Source organism: Ahaetulla prasina, chromosome 2 (assembly GCF_028640845.1).
Source record: "Ahaetulla prasina isolate Xishuangbanna chromosome 2, ASM2864084v1, whole genome shotgun sequence".
Classification (NCBI taxonomy): Eukaryota; Metazoa; Chordata; class Lepidosauria; order Squamata; family Colubridae; genus Ahaetulla; species Ahaetulla prasina.
Window position 1 is genome coordinate 304,391,261 of NC_080540.1, and position 19,376 is coordinate 304,410,636.

A 19,376-nucleotide genomic window follows, 5' to 3' on the forward strand; every position below is an offset into this window, starting at 1 on the left:
TTCTTATGGAGCTTATAGGCCGTCCTGACCCGGGAGGGGGAGGCGGGAATGCCGAAGCGCTTACGGCCAAACGGGGAGAGACGCGCTGCCCCTTGGCGGTCTGCCTTTCTCTCCCCGCCCGAAGGCCTGTCCGAGTTTGCCAGCTTGTCCCTAAAAGGTGCTGCTTGGTCGGCGGGGGAGGGACCAGCCCCTCCCCAGCTTTTAGGCAGCGCCAGAGGTCCGGGGCGTCCAGCCAGCACCCGCCGCTCCCGGCTCCACTCGACTCTCTCGCGTCTCCGCCGCCCGTCTTCTCCTCTTTCTCCAGCTGTCCGTTCCGTCGGTCTCCCAACCGCCGCCGCCATGGAAGCCATCAAGAAAAAGATGCAGATGCTGAAGCTGGATAAGGAGAACGCGATAGACCGAGCCGAACAGGCGGAGGGCGACAAGAAGCAGGCGGAGGATCGGTGCAAGCAGGTGACTCGTCCGAGACCCGACTGCCCCGGAGAGGCCGGACCCATCTGGAGTCTCTGACCCGCCCCCCCCGGCTCGCCAAGCACCATTAGCATACCTCCCCGCCGGGGACCTGGGCTGGGGGACCCTGGGCGCCCTTCGGAAAGGCGAGGGACGCCCTTGGTCTCCCTCCCCCGTCTCCTAAGGTGGCGACAGTCCAGGGGGCCACTTCGTGGCTCTGAGTTCAGGGCGGGCCCGCATCTCCCCAGCGCCCACCCTGTTAAGCTTCGCTGGTGGGCAGCAGCGTCCCAGCCACAGCATCTCCTGACTCCCTGCCGCCTTTTTCTTTCTTTCCCCGGCACCCTCCCCATAGCTGGAGGAAGAGAAGCAGGGCCTGGAGAAAAAGCTGAAGGGAACCGAGGATGAAGTGGAGAAATATTCCGAAGCGGTCAAGGAAGCCCAGGAGAAGCTGGAGATGGCCGAGAAGAAGGCGGCCGACGTGAGTCGAGCGAAGGGCGGTGGGGCGGTGTCCAAGATCCGTGGGAGAGTGCTTTCGGGGTAAGGGTCGAGCCTGTGGGGCGGGGTCGGCCGGGGCGCACTGATGAGCAGCGGCAGATGAGACGCGACGCCCCTGCAGGTATTCCGAGCGCTTTAAGCCTGGAGCAGCTGCTGCCTGCGTCGCCGGGGAGGGGCCTCGCAGCGCGTTCCGCGCAGAGTGCATAGAAGTGATCGGCGTTTAAGAGAAGCATAGCCGGGCGCCGCGCCAGCCGCCCGAAAATCTGACAAGGGCCTACAGTTACCATTTCTGAGTTCCCTTTGCTATTCCGGGCAGACCGGCTTAGACCCTTGCCGAGAAGGCACCGCAGGTGGCCGCGGGCCGGTCGCGGGTAATGTTAACGTCCAGCCTTCGCGAAAGTACTTGGCACCCTATAAATAAACGCTCCTTTCCAAGCGGTCCCATGTCTGGGTGGAAACCAATCCGGGAAACTCAAGGAGCCGCTTAAACGTAGCCACCACTTGGAGGATAGCCAGCGCACATCCCAGCGTCGAACAGGACCCACGACTGGGAAGGTTGGCCCTGCCCAAAAGGGAAAGCAACAGGCGACCCAGAGGCAGGGACCTGTCAAGAGACGAGGAAGAAGAAGGCTCCAGCAGGCTTGCCAGTTCCCCAGAGCATAAGGAATGAAAGCACCTGGCCCAAATCTGTCCTTGGACCCCCAGCCTAGGCTGGTGAGCCAAATAATGCAGCAGAGATGGAAGGGCCGGGCAGTCTACCCCCCACCCCGGAGATTCTCCAGGTGTTGGAACAGAGTCACCAGGAGCAGCTTCTTCGTGGGGCCACCTCCGTCTTTCAATGTGCAGGGTCTTCCAAGCTGGTGTCCACTGGAGGAGCCGGGCTTGGCTGCTGAGATGGGCAGAGGGATCCCTCCTTCCAATTATCAAGACCTGCCTTGAAACCAGGCCTGCCTCTCTGGCACTGGGACCTGGGTCAGAGAGGAGCCCTTTTCCTATATGGAGCAACTGGAGCCCCTCATCCCAAGGCACCCCCAGCATCAGGGAACTGCTGCCCCCAACCCATGAGCACCCAAAGCGCCCCCAAGATTCCTCTCCCCCCCCCCCAACAATCCCCACACTTCCTGGGGCCAGGGAATTCAACAGAAGCTGAAAGAAAGAGGGAGCTCTGCCGCCCTCCTCTGGCCTGCCTTCTCTCCCTCTTGCCTTTGCTCATATTTGGCGATTCCCTGAGCCAGGGGGAGGAGGTGGGGCTGACAGGGGGAGGAGCAATGCCTTGGAAAGTCCAGCCCCTCCCTCCTTCATGGTGGCCCCATCGCCTCCTACTGCACCCCGGGGTCCCCTTCCGTCCCTGTGCAGAACCCACTTCACCCATCTTTCTGGATCCATGTGGTGCTGCTGGAGTGTTTGATTTTAAGGGAACCAAAAGTGGGCATGCAGACATCTGTACTCTGGAGGTCTTAGGATGGTGTGATCCAATCACTTAGAGCAAGGATTAATCCAGCAGCAGGACAACTGAATGGAAAGGCTGCTCAGGATGGGTGAAGTTCCTAAAGAAAAGCAGAATGGCAAGCAATTCTGGAGAGGAGAAAAAGCAGAAGATGTTTAAAACACCAATGGGATTACAAAAAAAGTGTAATAAAGAACTGAAAACAAGCAACCCAAATGAAAAGAGACTCGGGTCACAAAAGAAGGGAACAGACAAGCAGTCTTGAATTGTTTGCTGGCATCAAGAAAGCAAAATCTCTGTAGAGTTTAGCAGAAGTTGCTCATAAAAAGGGCTTTAATTATATCTGAAATAAAAAGAGCCAATCATGCAGCTGTTCAATGAAGAAAACAACACACTCTAGGTCCACTTTTCTCTGCCCCCTCCCCACCCCCAAGTGTTTTCCATCAGACATTTTGAGAGATGGTCTGAAGGGCAGGAAGGAAGCCTGAAACAAGAGAAACACCAGCCAGATGGAGGAGAGCATCAAAGAGGCCTGGAGAAACACAAATACCTCTGCCTTCAAACAAATGGGGGAGGGGCAACAATAAACAACAGGTTAAGCTTATGCCTTGGATATCTATGCCTTGGAAGACCACAGAGCAGTTCATAAAAAGGCTGATCTATAAGTATACTGATGTGATAATCATCAGAAACCACCATGGATTTCCAAGAGAAATCTTGCCAGACTTATTCAGTGTTTGATCATGTAAATTCCTTAATAGATTGTGGGAATATACAGTCATAACACCAGTTGATTTCAGCAAAGCACTGCTGCACCCCCTACAATATACTGATTAATGAACTGGCTGGATGGCCTTAAAATTAAAAACCTACAGGGCTGGCTTGAAAACAATCCTTGTAGCATGGTGATCAAAGCTTTTGCATCAGGTTAGAGGGAAATTGCTTGGGTGCCACAAAGGTTAATCCTGGCTTCTTTAATCTCCAATATTTTCATAAATGAGTTGAATGATAATCAAATCTGCAGGCATTTTGGCTTTTGATAGGCTAGCTAATACCCCAGAGAACAGAAATAATAAAACTATTCTGGAAAGTAGAATAGAATGAATTTAACAAGACCAGTGCCATGTTTCTTCAAATGCAATGCCAAAATTTTAGCCAATGCACATACACACACACCACCAGATGGAGGAATTCCAGACTTGAAGCTGTACTTGCAAAAAAAACCCTTTGGAATGGGGTGGCCTGCAAGTGAGTTGGAATCAATCATGTGACATGGCTGCCAAGACAAAAATTCTTATGCTGCTGGACTGCAATTCTAGGTCACTTGTGCTCCAAGGGCTGTTTTGTGCTTTAGGAAGGGGCACTGAAATGACATGCCAGGGGCTGCCTTGAAGGACAGCCTTCCTTTTCCAGGTTTGTCCTTCCATCTTTCCAATCTGTGGAATGTGTCCATTTGTCCACAAGTGCGGCATCTCTGACCTCTGGCCAGCAGCAAATGTAGGTTCAGCCAGAGCTCAGCATCACAGTTCTGTCGTAGGTTGTAACTCTCAACAGAGTTCATGTACAGCACTGAACAGACAATTGAGTGGACAACTGCCCTGTGAAGCAGCTGAGGGGAACAGACCGGACCAAGACAGGCTGCGTTTAGCATGGTGCCAGGATGCTAGGAGGACTCTTGGCACTGCTGCTTCTTGGGTAAGAGCGATATCAGGCAGGCTTAGCCAGGTTGTGAAAAGGAGAGGACCAGAGGGCAGGAGCGGAGCCAGCAGCCAGACAGAGGAGCAGGGGAAGTGCAGCCAACTGATAGAAAGGAGGGTGAAAAAAACTCAGAGCTGCTATCCCAAATCAAGTGTCAGCTAGTCTGAAGCTGAGGTCCCCACACAGAGCCTTCCTTGGGACCAGCTGTGGAGAAAGGAATTCTTTTAAAAAGAATAGTGAGATTTAACTTGGAAGTTCAACTTGCTGCAGGAAACATTTCCTCACAATGCTTCTTCCTTTGAACTCTTCGTAGTGCTGTACACACTTGAAAGCCATGCTCCAAACTCGCCTTTGGCTGGCACAAAACCAGAGTTCCTGCCTTTGCCCAGTAGCAAAGTTTTGCTGAGCGGATGGTTGGGAAAAGTCATTTCCTGTAACCCTGGAGAAACAGAGAAGTTTCAAATGGGAGATGCCTTTATTTGCAATCCTCATCAGAGAGAAAGTGCCTTAGAAACTGCCTTCTGTGGGTTCTCTCTGGCCCCAATTCTCTGTCTGCCCGCCTGCCATTGTGCTGCAGCAGGATTGCAGCTTGGTTTGCTTCAGGATTTTAAATGAACTTATACAACCTGGTTTCTGGCAGCAGAATCTCTGGCTTCACGGACTTTCTTCTTAATTTTCCCCAGTGGTTTTTTTCTCTCTGTAGGAAGCGAGTGAGTGCAGATGAGGAGAGAAGGTCTTCATCTGTCCCTTTTTTCAGCTGGGGAAGTCGCAAGTCTGAGGACAACCCTGAGCCTTCCCTCCACCCACCCCAGCTGAGAGCCAGACTCTTTCCTTCAGCTAGCTGGGCATGAAAAAGAACAGAAAGGTGGCAGCTGATGACGTCAGTCAATACAAAACTCCCACCTGCCAAGTCCAAGTATATTTGAAGAAAACCCCAAATCCTCTCTGAGAGTCTGTTGGTTCTTCTAAGACAGATGGCAATGTGTTACTCAGTGCCTTGTGTAGCTATCTGGAGGCCTTGGAAGTTGAGAATGCGCCGTTTCGAGGACGCTAGTCTAGCACACCTGAAACACTGGAGGTGGGTAGTGCCAGTCTCCAGTTACACCCGTAGGTGGCGTTGAACTTCGTTGGAAAGAATGGGCAAGTGGTGGGAAGCCAAGCGGGCTCGGCGGAGGGGCAGCGGGCTTGCCCTTCCCTTGCTGGTGCCCTCTAGAGGCGTCTCTAGCTTCGCCCTGCTGCCCACAGGGCCCCCCGGTGCTGAAACCCCAATCGGGCTGAGCGGAAGCTGCCGCCTATCTTTGAGCTGGTTCTTTAAGGCAGGGCCTGGCCGGAAAAGCCGGTGGGGCGGGTAGAGGGGGAGGAGGCAGCAGCAGCTCTTAGGGCCGCCTCGTTCCCTACCCTCCGTGCTTCTTCCTGCTGGGCGGGCGGGCGAGCGAGCAAGCGGCAGAGGGAAGGAAGGCCGAGAAACCGCGGCCCGAGAACCCCGCCCGCTGGCCGGTCTGTCAGTTCGCGGCCGCGTCTTCGGCGGGTCCAGCGGCCCCTCCCTGCCTCCCCTGCCGGCCGTCCGCCCGCCAGCCCGCCCGCCCCGATTCTGTGACCATGGCCGGGGGCAGCTCCATTGAGGCAGTCAAAAAGAAGATCCAGACGCTGCAGCAAGTGGCGGACGAGGCCGAAGAGCGTGCAGAGCACCTGCAGCGGGAGGTGGACACCGAGCGCCAGGCCAGAGAACGGGTGAGCGGCGAGCCCGCATGGGCATCGGGTGTGGACTCCAAATAGCCCGCCGGGCCCAGCTAGAGCTGCAAGCTGTTCCTCTTCTAAGCATGTGCAGAGCGCCTCGGGACCTCATTCCCACGGCCGGCCACGAGGCCGAGCAGCAGGCGGCTCTTTCGGGAGCAAGGGGGAGCTCCGGCTGAGCCCTCCGTTTCCGATCGCCCTCCTATCCCCCCGCGAGCGGCCCCTGCCCTGAGCAGGTACGCCGCCTCCTGTTTTCGGGCTGGCGCGGCTGCTCCTCCCCTTCTCCGGGACAGTGGAAATTCTTCAGAGCTGAAGCCCGCGACGCGGAGGGTGCAGCGCCCGCAGCAGCTGGCTTTCGGGAGTCCGCGCTGCTGTCGGCTGCCTCTGGATGGGCCCGTTGGATGGGCGGAGAAGCAGCCCCCTAGCCTCCCACTGAGCCAGGCCATGGTCACCTGGATAAGACCCGGTCGGGGAGCGGTCTGGCTACTTCTGATTTCCTGTGGATGTCGGGGGTCGGCAAGAGTGTGCTGGGCTGCCCGAGGATATAGATTACCTAGTTTGGGTCATGGAACATCTGCAAGAAAACAGACAAGCTCAGAGACCACCAAAGACCTCTCATTCCAACCCTGAATATATTTATTTATTTATTCAGGTTGAAATGAGGTGGACTCTGAGCTTGTCTGTTTTCTTGCAGATGTTCCATGACCCAAACTAGGTAACCTCATCAGTGCTGGTGATGTTACCTGATTGCCTAGAGCACAGATAATATTACCTATTCTGGTTAATGAAACATCTGCAAGAATACAGTCAAGCTTAGAGAGCACCAAGGATGCTTCATATGGAGGAATGAAATGGGCTGGGATGGCAGGACACCCCTTTATTCTCTCCTTCCCACAAGGTGTCATGTTTTTTTTGGGGGGGGAGTCCATCTGCACCGCCTCCCCCAGAGATCCAGCATCTTGTGCACTAGGAGGGCTGCTTTGCTGAGTGGACTGCATAAAGGATTGCAGAGTTGCTTTGAAGGTGCATCCAATTCAGTTTTGTCTGTTCGGTTAACTGCTTTCTGGATCTTGCTGAACCCTCAGCATCCATTACTGTGGAATGCCAAGGGGACTGCCCTGCCCCCCCTTGGCTGATCCAGACTTACTGTGGCTCTGCTTGGGCCAAGATGTGTGAACTGTTAATGCAGGGTATGGAAGTGAAGCTCTCCCCGTTAGGCTCTGCTGTTGTGAGGCGGGTTGCCTTCAGAAGTGACCCACAGACCTTGATGGCTCAGGGCACTGGATGCCATGGGCAGATGTCGGCAGCCCAGAAGACCACACCCTGGAAGGTGAAGCCATGAATTGGGCTGGGCTATTTGGACCTTTTGTCCTCCCCTCCTGCCCTGTGGCCTGGGTGCTCTGAGTTCCTTTGCAGCCCAGGCCTGGTTGCTTCATCCTGGGGTTTGATTGCGCCCCCCCTTCCTCTCCAGCATATTGTGTCATGCACCAGTTTCCTGCCAGGCGCTCTCTCCACAGGCTTGGGAAGAGGCTGCTTTTCTGACCCTCAGTATGGCTGAGTGGCTCCCGCCCCTGCAAGTTCTTGGGCCTCCCCCATGCCAGTGGCAGCTTGACCTGGCAGGATGCTCCTCCCTTGCCTGGAATGTGTGGAGTGGGGGGGTGCCTCACTCCTCCTCCCCTCTGAGCATGCAGCCCATCTCCATTGGGCTGTGGCTGCAATAAACAGGAAATCCTCCCCCCCCCAACTCCCATTGTCCTTCTCCTCTGGGGAATATGCTGGGGGGGGGGCATTCCTCCCGCTTTAGTCAGCACTGCCTAAAAGAAAGCAGCAGAGCTTCCTCCCCACCCTTGCTGCTGCTTTACCCCTCCCCATCAGTCTTTGCAGGAGTTGAGTCAGACTGCCAGGAACAGCCTGTTAGGGAGGGGACCTGGACTCCCAAGCAGTGTGCGGGAGCCCCTCCTTCCATACTACTCCATGGAGCTTCTGTTCTAGAATAAAGTCCAGCTCCATCCAGAGTGTCTCAACAGGGGTGGGGGAAGATCTTTTCCTTTTCCCCATCAGTGCTGCCGGAGTTGGCTGTGAGGCTGCCGTGCCCCAAATGGAGTCCCTGGCTCCATTTTTATTCCTTTAGTGGGTTCATGGGTCACTTCCGGTTCCCAGCAGTCTCCCGGCCTGCCACGCCCAAGGTCTCACATTCCTCCTCCTCCTTTATGTAGTGTCTGCTGGCTTCTGGGGGCTGTACGGAGAGGCTACAAAGCCCCATGGGGCAGCAGCAGGTTCCCAGGCCCCAAGGCAGCCTGTAGGATGAGAGAGAGAAGGGATGGGGTTGAGTAGCAGGGAAAGCCAGCAGCTCTGCAGAGGGAGCCCAGGGGAGGCTGCCCTCTGTGTGTGGTGGGGACGGGGCGGGGGGAGGGCCTGGTGGGCAGTGATGCCCCAGCACAGACGTTGTGTCCAGAAAAAACACCCCTCTTTTCTCATATAGCCAGGCACTGACCTTCTGGGTGTGGGTCTAGGTTTAATCCTGGAAGTTTCTCTGAGGAGGGCAGAAAATGTGCTTCTCTGGCTTACTCTGGTGTTGCTGTTGCCTGTCAGAAGGCGGCTCCTAGAAATCAATCACCTTTGTGGGATCTTGTACTGAATGGCTTGGGCTGGGGGGTGAGGTTCTGATATTTGTGGGAAGAATGACCAACTCAGCCTGGATGAAAGGTGGTGTTGGGTCCCCACCTGGAATGACTCTTCTGAAGTGTAAGTTGTGATGAGATTATTTTGGCTGTCGGTGTAAGCCTTAAGCAGGGAGAGAGTCTAGTCTCAGGGCACTCATTTCTTTGCAGGCTGAGTCAGATGTGGCATCTCTGAACCGCCGTATCCAGCTGGTAGAAGAGGAGCTGGACCGAGCACAGGAGCGCCTGGCCACCGCGCTGCAGAAACTGGAGGAGACGGAGAAGATGGCTGATGAGAGCGAGAGGTGGGTTCATTGGGAGGCAAGTGAGGACCCTTCCTCTGATCAACCCAGATAAAGCCATGGGGCTTCTGGAAAGGGCTGGAGGGTATTAAAATACTGAAGGTATTAAAATAAAATAAGCGTAGCCCAAGAAATCTGTATCCACGAGAAGATCTTCTCATGCTATGAAGCGTGTCGGACAGCCAGGGATCTCCAAGCATTTTTGGTCTCAAGCGGCTGCTTCAGCATCTTCCCACCTGATGCTTAGACTCTTCCATAAACGTTTTTTGCCATGTATTTCGAGGGCGCCCTTGTGGTCATTTGGGAGGGGTCTATCTGACTGCCATCTTGGGAATTTGGTTGTTTTCCATATGCAGAAAATATGACCTGCAAATTGGAGTCTCCAGCATGCAGTAATGTTACGTAGCTTGCAGGAGAAGCTCTTTTGAAGCACTTCTTTTTAGTAACAGGGTCAAAATAGCGAATCTTTAGGGTTCGGTAGAGGCACCTTTGTTGGAAGACATGGAGTCTCTCATTATACTTGCTGATGCCTTCCGGGTCTCGCTGGCATAAATGGCTGTCAGGGTCACGAAAGAGGTGAGCAAAGGGAGTTTTTCAGGAGAAGGCAGGTGTAATAATCCAAGTTGCTCTCCAGCCCCATTCCACCTGCCTAGCTGGCTGCAGAGAACTTTGTTGGGTTGCCTGAATCTGAACCCAGGGCTTTTGAAGCACCAAACTTGTGAACTGTTCCATGAGATGGAGGAGGGGGTCAAAGGCAAGACAGGAGCTGTGGGGACTTCAGTCGAAGCCGAGAGAGCCATAGCGCAAGGTTGGGCACTCCAGGTGCTGAGCAGAAACTAATGGGCAAGGCAGGGTGGGCTCATGTGCACAGACACTTGTGTCGAGGTTATGGTCAATTCTCCAGGTCAGCAGCTGCGGGAGGGCTTTCTTGACTGGGGTTTGTTTCTCCCAGAGGCATGAAGGTCATCGAAAACCGAGCCATGAAGGACGAGGAGAAGATGGAACTGCAGGAGATGCAGCTGAAAGAGGCCAAACACATTGCTGAAGAGGCAGACCGCAAGTATGAGGAGGTGAGCCCTGTGGGCTGGGGATGGGAGATGAGAGCCGTGGCCCTGGCTGCCTTTCGGGGGGGGGGCATCCAGCCCACCTATTTGATGTGGCTCTTTGTTTGCCAGGTGGCCCGTAAACTGGTGATCTTGGAGGGGGATCTAGAGCGCTCTGAGGAGAGGGCGGAGGTGGCCGAGAGGTGAGTATAGCCACGGGAGCTGCCAGCTGCCTTGTCTGGCTATAGAGTTGGGAGTGCAGGGGGCCCAATGGGCAGGGGGCATCCTTTGGGGGAATCAGACAGCTTCCTGCTTCCTCCCTTCCCCCGCGGTGGGGAGAAACACATGGCTTCCTATTTCACAATTGGTCCGTTTCTTGGCTCCCATTTGAGAAAGCATCCCAAGCCCACTTCGGCCCCTGCACTATTTTCCACTCTCCTCCACAGGGAACTGATGGCCAGAGTGGGCTGGGATGCAGGGTGGGTCCCTTGTGCGCAAGTGGGGTGATGGCCCCTGCTTCCCTGCATGGTGGTCCTTCCATCTTCTCTGGTTTTGCTGTCAAGAAGACAGGCGCCAAGGTCCTTGTCTTAACTGAGCCCCTGACTTCAGATGATCTCTGAGGCCTCTTCCAACCCTGCATTTCTAGGAAGGAGCAAGACTAATGGTACTTACAGGATTGGCTCTTCAGAGGTGCCAGGTGGCTTCTATCTTGGCACAAACATAATTTGTGCCCCTTTGATGGCTTCTCCCCATTTTGAGTTCTGAGCAGCCCATCCTGGGCATACATTGGGGGTAGGCAGCCCTGGCTGTGTTGATCACGTTGCCTTTCTCCTCTGGCTAAACCTTGTGTTGCCTCCCCAGCCGTGTGAGGCAGCTGGAAGAGGAGCTGCGTACTATGGATCAGGCCCTCAAATCCTTGATGGCTGCAGAGGAAGAGGTACTGAGTAGGGGGCTCTCCTGCCCTCCTCTTCCTCGTCTCTTTTGCGCCCTTGCTGCGCTCTCTCTCCTCTCCTGCTTTTCAGCCACTCCTCGGTCTTGAGCCTTTCTCCTCTCTTCTGCCTCCTCTGCTGAGTTTCTCTGGCTGGCCTCTCTCCTGGACGCTGCCTGTCCCAGTGGAGGCTCAGGGCTGGCTGCATCCCCATGGCGGAGATGGCAAAGGGACGTGCGGAGGGGCTGCTCTGCTGAGCAGCACCATAGGAGCTCCTTGTGGCCTGGCTTGTCCTTGGAGGATGCAGAGGCAATGGGGGTGAATGGTGTTGTAGGGGTGGGGGTTAAACAGCAGCATCTTCCCACTGAAGCAGCCATATCAACCTGGATCACACTGGGAAGGTGACACAACAGCCTCTTCTCATCCCCTGGATAGAAAGGCAGACTGGGCATCTATCTCCCAAGGGCAGGTGCTTGAGGGGAGCCTGCTCCCCAGACTTCCCATGTCTGAAGCTGGCTGGCTTGGGAGACACGTGGGAAGAAGGTTCTGCTGGAGCAACAAAGACAGCCCCCACCCCATTCCAGCTGGTTTCGTGCAGCTAGGTTTCCAGCCCTGCAGGAAGAATTTCTCTGGCCCTCTTCCTGGGAGCCCCCCTTTTTTCTCTCCACTGATGCTCTCCCTCCCCTTTCCCTCTCCTCCTTTCCTTCCTTCCTTCCTTCTGTCTTGCCTCTGCCTCTCTCTGGCTGGCTGGGACACAGTAAATGCGGGGACCTTGAGGAGGAACTGAAAATTGTCACCAACAACCTCAAATCTTTGGAGGCTCAAGCTGACAAGGTAGGGGGAGGGGCAGGTGGGGGGCTGTAAGAGAGAGGGTCTCCCAGCAGTGCAAAGGCTGTGTGTGGGGAGCAAGGGGAAAGTGGGGATTGCAGGCTGCTGCACCTCGTATTTTATCCCTTCTCTCTCTTTCCTCTCTGCCAAGTATTCCACCAAGGAGGATAAATACGAGGAGGAAATAAAGCTGCTGACAGACAAGCTGAAAGAGGTGAGGGGAGACACTGCTTCTCCTGGGGGGGGGCACTCCGTATGTGTGGGGTGGGGAATGGATGGAGGATCTGGCTCTGAAGGGTCTGCAGGGGGTGCTCAGTGCCCGGCCCTTGGCAGGCAGGTAGGCAGGCAGGGAGGGACAGGCTGCTGACATGCCCCCCCAGCAGTGGCCCAGAAAAGAGGAGGCTCAATAGAGAGATGGAAGCCAAGAGTTCCCCCCTCCCCACCGGAGATTCTCTCTGCAGGGGGAACCTGCACCAAGAAAGCTGTTAAGTCCCTTGTGGGGAGAGGATAGGCCCTACCACTTCCTTACCCAGAGGGAGAGGGTGGAGAGGCAAGCAGGAGGCAGCGGATGTTTTCCTAGGGATGATGGACATCTCTGCCCTCACCTGGCATGGCCAGACCCCTGAGTCTGGGTGGGGCGATCTGGCAGAATCACCGCTGCCCCTGCCCTTATTCTCCTTAGCCTCATCCTGCTCAGATGTGAAGGGCAGCAGGGAGCAGGTAGGACAGAGTGAAGCTCAAGGGAGCCAGAGGAGGGGTCATGGCCTACTTTTGGGGTCCCGAACGGGGAGTCAGGAGTACCACTTTCTGCAGCAGCTCAGTGTGGCTTCTGGACAGCTCCTTGATTTCTAGATTTCTGTAAACTTCCCCCTCCCCACCCCCAGGCTGAGACTCGGGCGGAGTTTGCTGAGAGGTCTGTGGCGAAGTTGGAGAAAACCATTGATGATTTAGAAGGTAAGTCCCCCTTCTGCTCCCTTAGTGCTTGGCCTGGGGATCGATCAGTGGGGGGCTATGGTGAGACATCAGTGCCTCTGCGCAAGAGTCCCCCCTTCCCCTCTTCCTTCCTCTCACTTTCACTCTTTTCTCCCCCCTCCTCCTCCGTCACCACTGCCTGGCTGTCTCTCACCCCCTGCCTTACGTCCACCCTCCCTGCACGCTGGCTGCAGATGAGGTCTATGCCCAGAAGATGAAGTACAAGGCCATCAGTGAGGAGCTGGATAATGCGCTGAATGACATCACCTCCCTCTGAGCCCCAGCACGACCGCACTGCCCTGCCCTGCCACTCCTTGGCACCCCCTCCCTCTGCAGATGCCTTGTCAGCACTCTCTCCCCTTCCCCATACTTCTCCACCCTGGGGGAGGGGGAGGTGATGGGGTGGGGTGGGGGGCTTCCATGGAGGGAGTGGGGCTTTTCTATGCCCAAGTGCCTTAGGGCTCCACTCTTGTGGGGCTGTGCTAAGAAAGCAGCCTGCCTTATGTAGGGTGGGAGATTCAGTGGGCCAGGGAAAGGCCCCTGCCTGGGTAGGACGGGAGGGCAACAGACCCCAGGCCACTGCCGGACCCTCCTGGCTCTGCTTGTCCCTCCCCCTTGCCTGTCTTTCATGGTGCCTTCCATGTTCTGTTCTCATCTTCTTCGTTTCAATAAACATCTCTCAAGCTCTCTTCCTCCTCTCTCCATTTCTGTCTCTTCATTTAAACCCTTTGGTTGTGCCCATCAAGCCTCATGACCATCGGTCTTCTGCCCCCCTCGCCCTTTTGGGTCAAGTGTAGGTTGGGGGAGTAATGGAGCGAAGATTCCTCGCCAGCAGCTAGTCTCATGTTTCTCTGGGTTGGGGTTTCCAGGGTGGGGTGTGAAGACCCAGATGGCATCCAGGCAAGTCATGGGGAGCAGCTCCAGGCTCAGCTGTCTGCCAGTGCACCAAAAGCGGGAGTTAAGCTGCTCTCCCTCCCATGGGTGCACCAGTGAGAATCGGTCAGTGCTGTTTCCAGAATGACACCCTGGCACCCCGCAGCAGCTCCTGCATTTAGAAGGGGCTCCCGGGCCTGCCTCCCCAAGCAGATGTTTCCTGCTTCCATGCCTGCACTTGTTTGAGGGGAGCAAGATGGAAACTGGGGGGTGGGTGGGTATTGGTTCACTGGCTGTCCCAGGAGAGCAGCAGCCTTCTCTGGGGGTCTGGGAGAGGCTTCGGGGAGGGGGTGTGAACCGGGCACCTGGCGTCCCTGGTTTCTGTTTTCCTCTGCACTGATGGCTGTCTTCCTTCCTTCCTTCCTTCTCTCTTTCTCGCCACCACCGACGCCTCGGCCTCTTCTCTAGCACGCTTCCAGCAGGAGGCAGAGAAAAACCGTCTCCTTGCTAGAGAACTCCGGCAGGTCCTCAACGGCCTCCACAACTGAGTTAGCATCCTGGGAGGGTCCCTCCTGTTTTCAAGGGTGGACAGGGCTGTAGCAACACTTTGCAGCTGGTGCTGTTTGTCCCTGCGGGAGGGTTAAGGACTCATGCCCAAGCTGCATCCAGGAAAGAGGGAAAGCCTTTGTTCTCCACCAGCTTGGCAGCAGACGCTTGGTGGGAGGGGTGCCCAGGGATGGCTTGTTTCTGGTGGGGAGGGGATGAACTCCACACACCATTGCCGCTGGGGGGAGCATCTGGAGGGAGCATTTATCTGGGCTGGAGAACTCGGGGTGGGGCACAGTCCTGATTAGTGGTGCCCCCTCTCTGTTTTTCTACCTTCTCTGAGTAGTTGCTGCCCTCTCACTGTCTTAGCACCCTCAGCCAGCTGTGATGCACCTGGTTGGTGCTGTGGGCTTGGCCTGACCTACTCTTAGCAACCAAGGGGGAAAAGACTGCCCGCTAGCATCTCGGGCAGCCCCTTCTAAGTAGCCTGGCATCCTTGTAGCTGCTACTGTTCTTTGGAAGACATGAGACTGACATGCCCATTGGGTGTGTGTGTGTGTGTCTGTGCGTGTGCCTTCCTTTCTTCCTCTCACTTGGATGGCTCTCAATCTGGCTCTGTGCGCCTGCGCCTGGGTGCGTGTGTCCGTCGCTTGCCTTGTGTTTGCAGAGAACCTGGCCAGTGCCAAAGAGGAGAACGTCGGCATCCACCAGGTCCTGGACCAAACTCTTCTTGAACTGAACAATCTCTGAGGGACTGAGCTGCGCCTCCCAAACCCCCATCTGCAGCTCTGGGAGGAAGGATGGTTGTCTGCAGCCCAGGCTGATGCCATTCCCTGTGCAGTTGGTGCAGTGCCTCTCTTTCCAGTGCAGATATTAAAGCAAGCTGAGCAGTGAGGGTGGTGTGTACCTGTGTAATCTGTGGGGCTGGGTGGGAGAGGGTCCCGCCAGCTGTCGCCGTTTCACGGACTGATCTCTGGGATGGGTTCCTGGTCTCTTTGCTGTTAATGGCCTGCTGGGCATTGGAAAGAGAGCTTGTGAGGATCCTTGGACCAGCCGCTAAAACTATCCAAATCTTGAAAGCCAGAGTTGCTGTTCTCTGGTTTTGACACACAAGATATTCCTGTATGCTGAAGTGTCCCACTAGAGTCCAGCAAACTTTTTGCCACCCCAAGCCTTTCAGGGCTGGAATCAATCCATTCAGCTCCACCTAACAAACCTACAATAGGGCAGCCTTTGGTTTTCCCATGGGGGGGGCGGGGGGGCTGTGAGGGTATGGCTCACCTTGGTGTCCTCCAGGCCACTGTTGAGAAATGGCTCTGCACCCATCTCCTCCAGGACGCAGAGGTATTCAGGCATCTGGTGTGATTGGGGCCCTCTTGTGAGCTCCCTTCCCCTCTCTCACTGGGGCAAGGCACCAGACCATCGCAAGAAGAAGACCCAGCTAATATATCCCTGGGCTTGAGGAGTGCCAGCCCTCTCTTCTTTCCCTAGAGCAGGTGGGCAGTTGTTCTTTTGAACAGACAGCCTTAGGGAGAGCGCTGCCAGGGGATGAAAGGCATGAGACGAGCCAAACCTAAGACTGGTTCATACCAACAGCCTTCCCTCCTCCCCCCACCATGCACATGGTCCTTGTTTCCTCTGGGTGCCCAGAGAAGATCTCTCCATCCAGCCATGACCTTCTGGCTCTTCCTCTTTCAACCTGTTTCCAGATGGCTGAAACGCCATGTGGACTGTACAGCACCCAGCATTCAGTGAAAGGAAGGGGCCACGGCTGCCCTTTCATTTTGTTTACTGCATTTGTATGCTGCCATTTCTCCAAGAGGCGACTGCAGGAGGCTTACAGCCAAGTAAATCTCCATCCGTGGCCCAGCATTGCATTTGAGAAGGGGGCCTCCCTTCTGCTCCTTTTCACTGCCACAAGCTGCTCATCTGGGTATTTGAACCTCAGGATGTAACTGGCCAAAGCAAGAGGAAGAGGTCTGCACAAGTAGCGATGGCCAGTTGCCTGCTCCCCTCCCAGAATCATATTATCTTTTGTGGGCAAGAACTCGCAAGTCCCAGCTGCCACTTCTTTAGCTGTGATGTTGCCCTTAATATGCATCAGACTCTGCCTGAGAACTTGGGATGGTGTAATGTATCAGCGTAGTCCATGTGTGGCTCCAAGCAGGGGGGCCTTTTGCAACTGACCGGTGGAAATTTGGTCAATGCACAGGTTTTCTATGTGCTGTCCATGACATTTTTGGTATGACACCCAGTGTGCTGATATCCACTGGGACCACCACGGCCGGTTGATGCCATAATCTTTCAATTTCTATTTTCAGATTTTAATACTTTATGATCTTCTCCAATTCTTTGCCTTCTATTCTACTATCTCCTGGTAGTGCCACACCAATTATTCACACTTTCTTCGTTTCAAGCACAATTGTCTCTGTTGTGACCTAAAACTTCATTGGTCTGTATTCAGAAATCCTACAATATTATGTGTTCATTTTTTACTTCTACTATTCATTTATTTATTATTAAATTATTTGCTGCCTTTCTCATTTTGAAGTAACTCTGGGTGGCTTACAACATTAAAAGCGTAACATCTTGAGATAAACAATAAAAATAGAACTACAATCCAAAGTAGTTAGAATTAAAATATGGGGAGGGAGCAAGTAGGAAACACGGAGGGGTGAAGGGAGATCTTCTATCGGTCCATTAACCATCTCCAGCATGATACCCTGCCCCACCTGTTGGGTCCCCAAGCCATCTGGCAGAGCCAGTCTTCAGGCCCTTATGGAAAGTCAGAAGGATGGCAGCAGATCTCACCTCATGGGGAAAGCTGTTCCAGAGGATGGGAGCCAAGGCAGTGAAGGCCCTTTCCTGGATCCTGGCCAACGGGGCCCACGCCATGCCTCTGCCAGTGGGGATGGGGTGGGCCAAGTCCCAAGGGGAGTGATGGTTCCTGAAGTAACCTGGACCCATGCCATACAGGGCTTTAAAGGTGATAACTGACACTCTGAATTGCACCTGGAAGCAAACTGGCATCCAGCACAGCTCTATCCAACAAAGTGAAATTTAATGTGGAGAAAAGCAAGATTTTACACTTAGGCAGAAAAAACCAAAGGTATAAGTACAGATTAGGCGAAACCTGGCTCAAAAAACAATACCTCTGAGAGGGACCTTGGAGTCCTAGTGGACGATCACTTAAACATGAGCCAGCCGTGTGCGGCAGCAGCCAAAAAAGCTATTACAATCCTTGGTTGTATAAACAGGCACAGAATCAACATCATGTGAAGTATTAGTACTGCTTTATAAAGGCCTAATAAGGCTACACCTGGCATATTGCATCCAGTTTTGGTCACCACATTACAAAAAAAATGTTGAGACTTCAAAAAAAGGTCTAAGGTGATAAAAAACCTGGAGACTGAAACATATGAAGAACAGTTGCAGGAACTGAATATAGCTACTTTACCCCTCGCATCCTGGACATAAATTGTTTAAACTTCTACCCTCAAAACGACGCTATAGGGCACTGCACACCAGAACAATTAGACACAAGGACATTTCCGCCCCCCCCCGAATGCCATCACTCTGCTAAACAATTCCCACAACACTGTCAAATTATTTACTAAGACTGTATTACTATTCTTCTTCTCATCCTTCCTATTATCTATCTCCTCCCACTTGTGATTATAACCTTGTTGCTTGTATCTCTATTATTTATATTGTTTTGTTTCCTAGTATGATTTGATTGTTGATTTAGTAACCTATGACTATCACTAAGTGTTGTATCTTATGATTCTTAATGTATTTTTTCTTTTATGTACACTAAGAGCATATGCACCGAAGACAAATTCCTTGTGTGTCCAATCACACTTGGCCAATAAAGAATTCTATAAAGAATTCTATACTATAAAGAAAAGAAGGATAGAGGGGACATGATAACAGCATTCCAGTATCTGAGGGGCTGCCACAAAGAGGAGGGGTGGTGTCAAGTTATTCTCCAAAGCATCAGAAGGCAAAACAAGAAACAATGGATGGAAACTAATCGAGGAGAGAAGCAACCGAAAACTAAGGAGAATCTTCCTCACAGCGAGAACAATTAACCATTAACCAGTGGAACGACTTGCCTCCAGAGGTCGTGGGTTTCCTTCATCACTGGAGGTTTTTAAGAAGAGACCGGCAGCCCCTTGTCTGGAATGGCACAGGGTCTCCTGCTCGAGCAGGGGCTGGACTAGAAGACCTCCAAGGCCCCTTCCAGCTCTATTCTGAATATAATACGAGGCGGGCATGACCGTTCATCATAAGCACCGGAAAGGGCTTTGGGACAGGAAAGCCCGCCCCCCTCGCCCCGCCTTCGCGAGGCCGACGCTTCCTGGGCATGATCACTGGGCATGCGCGGGAGACGGGAGGGTTAAGGCGCCGAGCGGGGCGTTCGAGGAGGGTGTCGTGGGCGCGGCTGCCGGCCATGACGCTGCCGGTCTTCTTCGGGTGCGCCTTCGTGGCCTTCGGGCCGGCGCTAGCGCTCTTCCTGCTGACGGTGGTGGGCGAGCCGCTGCGGGTCATCATCCTGATCGCGGGGTGAGGCCGAGGGGTCCGCGGGGGGGGGGGGGGGGGGGGGGGCTACGGGACCAGGGCTGACCGAGTCTCTCCCCTCCGCCCCCCCATCGCAGGGCCTTCTTCTGGCTGGTGTCGCTGCTGCTCTCCTCGCTTGTCTGGTTCGTAGCGGCCAAGGCCAGCGATCCGGCCGACCAGGCGCTGCAGCGGGGGCTGCTGGTCTTCGGCGTGCTCTTCTCTGTGGCGCTGCAGGAGGCCTTCCGCTTCCTCTACTACAAGCTGCTCAGGTGGGCCGGGAGGGGAAAGGGAAAGGGGGGGGGCTCGGAGAGAGAGAGAGAGAGAGCGACCCCGCCGCGGGCAGGACCTGCAAGGCGGCCTCCGTCCCCGGGCGCGAATCGGGCACCGCCGAGCCAGACTGGCCAGGCCCCGTGGTGGGGGCGGGTAGGCTGCCCGCCGCCCTTGTCCCACCCGCTAGACAGGCAGACATCCCGGAGCCTCGCCCAGCAGGTTGGCAGGACCCGGCGCGTCCCCAGGAGGAGGGGCTGTTCCACGCGGGCGGGCGGCCTGCGAGTGACGCCCCCTCCCCTCCCCACGGCTCCGGCCCCCTCGACTAGGGGGATATTCGGCTCCAGCCTATCCCGGCTTCTCTCCCGCCAGGGCCCTTGCCCTGAAGCCCGCTGCTCCTTGGTGCCCCTCTTCAGGCGGCTCCCTCCGGGCTGCTCCTCTCAGGGTCGGCTTTTTTTTTTTTTGTTTCCTTCCCGGCACTTTTCCTCGCGGTGCGGTTTCGTAGGGTTCTTCCTAAAATACGACAACTAGAACTCGGGGATTGATGCACCCCAAGTTTACATTAGGATTTCT

At 54.8% G+C, this 19,376-nt stretch overlaps 2 protein-coding genes across 10 annotated transcripts in view; both read left to right on the forward strand.

Moving 5' to 3' along the window:
• Positions 1-217: 217 nt before the first annotated feature.
• On the forward strand, positions 218-14,870 carry TPM2 (tropomyosin 2). Of its 9 annotated transcripts, XM_058172546.1 has the most exons (10): positions 219-453; positions 803-928; positions 8,656-8,789; positions 9,739-9,856; positions 9,962-10,032; positions 11,516-11,591; positions 11,737-11,799; positions 12,470-12,539; positions 13,899-13,978; positions 14,644-14,870. In XM_058172546.1, exons 1-9 carry the CDS (start codon positions 340-342, stop codon positions 13,976-13,978), a joined length of 852 nt encoding a protein of 283 aa, XP_058028529.1. In that variant the 5' UTR covers positions 219-339; the 3' UTR covers positions 14,644-14,870. The 9 variants fall into 9 exon arrangements, with proteins under 9 accessions (XP_058028528.1, XP_058028529.1, XP_058028526.1 ...); XM_058172545.1 differs by lacking the exons at positions 11,516-11,591; positions 13,899-13,978 and adding an exon at positions 10,691-10,766 and having other exon boundaries at positions 218-453; XM_058172543.1 differs by lacking the exon at positions 13,899-13,978.
• A 3,497-nt stretch (positions 14,871-18,367) lies between these two features.
• The window catches only part of LOC131192931 (gamma-secretase subunit Aph-1b-like), a 45,849-nt gene continuing 44,840 nt past the window's right edge, over positions 18,368-19,376 (forward strand). Inside the window, exons 1-2 of the mRNA XM_058172558.1 lie at positions 18,368-18,542; positions 18,635-18,805. Coding sequence (XP_058028541.1) covers positions 18,430-18,542; positions 18,635-18,805 — 284 coding nt within the window. The 5' untranslated portion in view covers positions 18,368-18,429. The remainder of the gene's footprint in view (positions 18,543-18,634; positions 18,806-19,376) is intronic.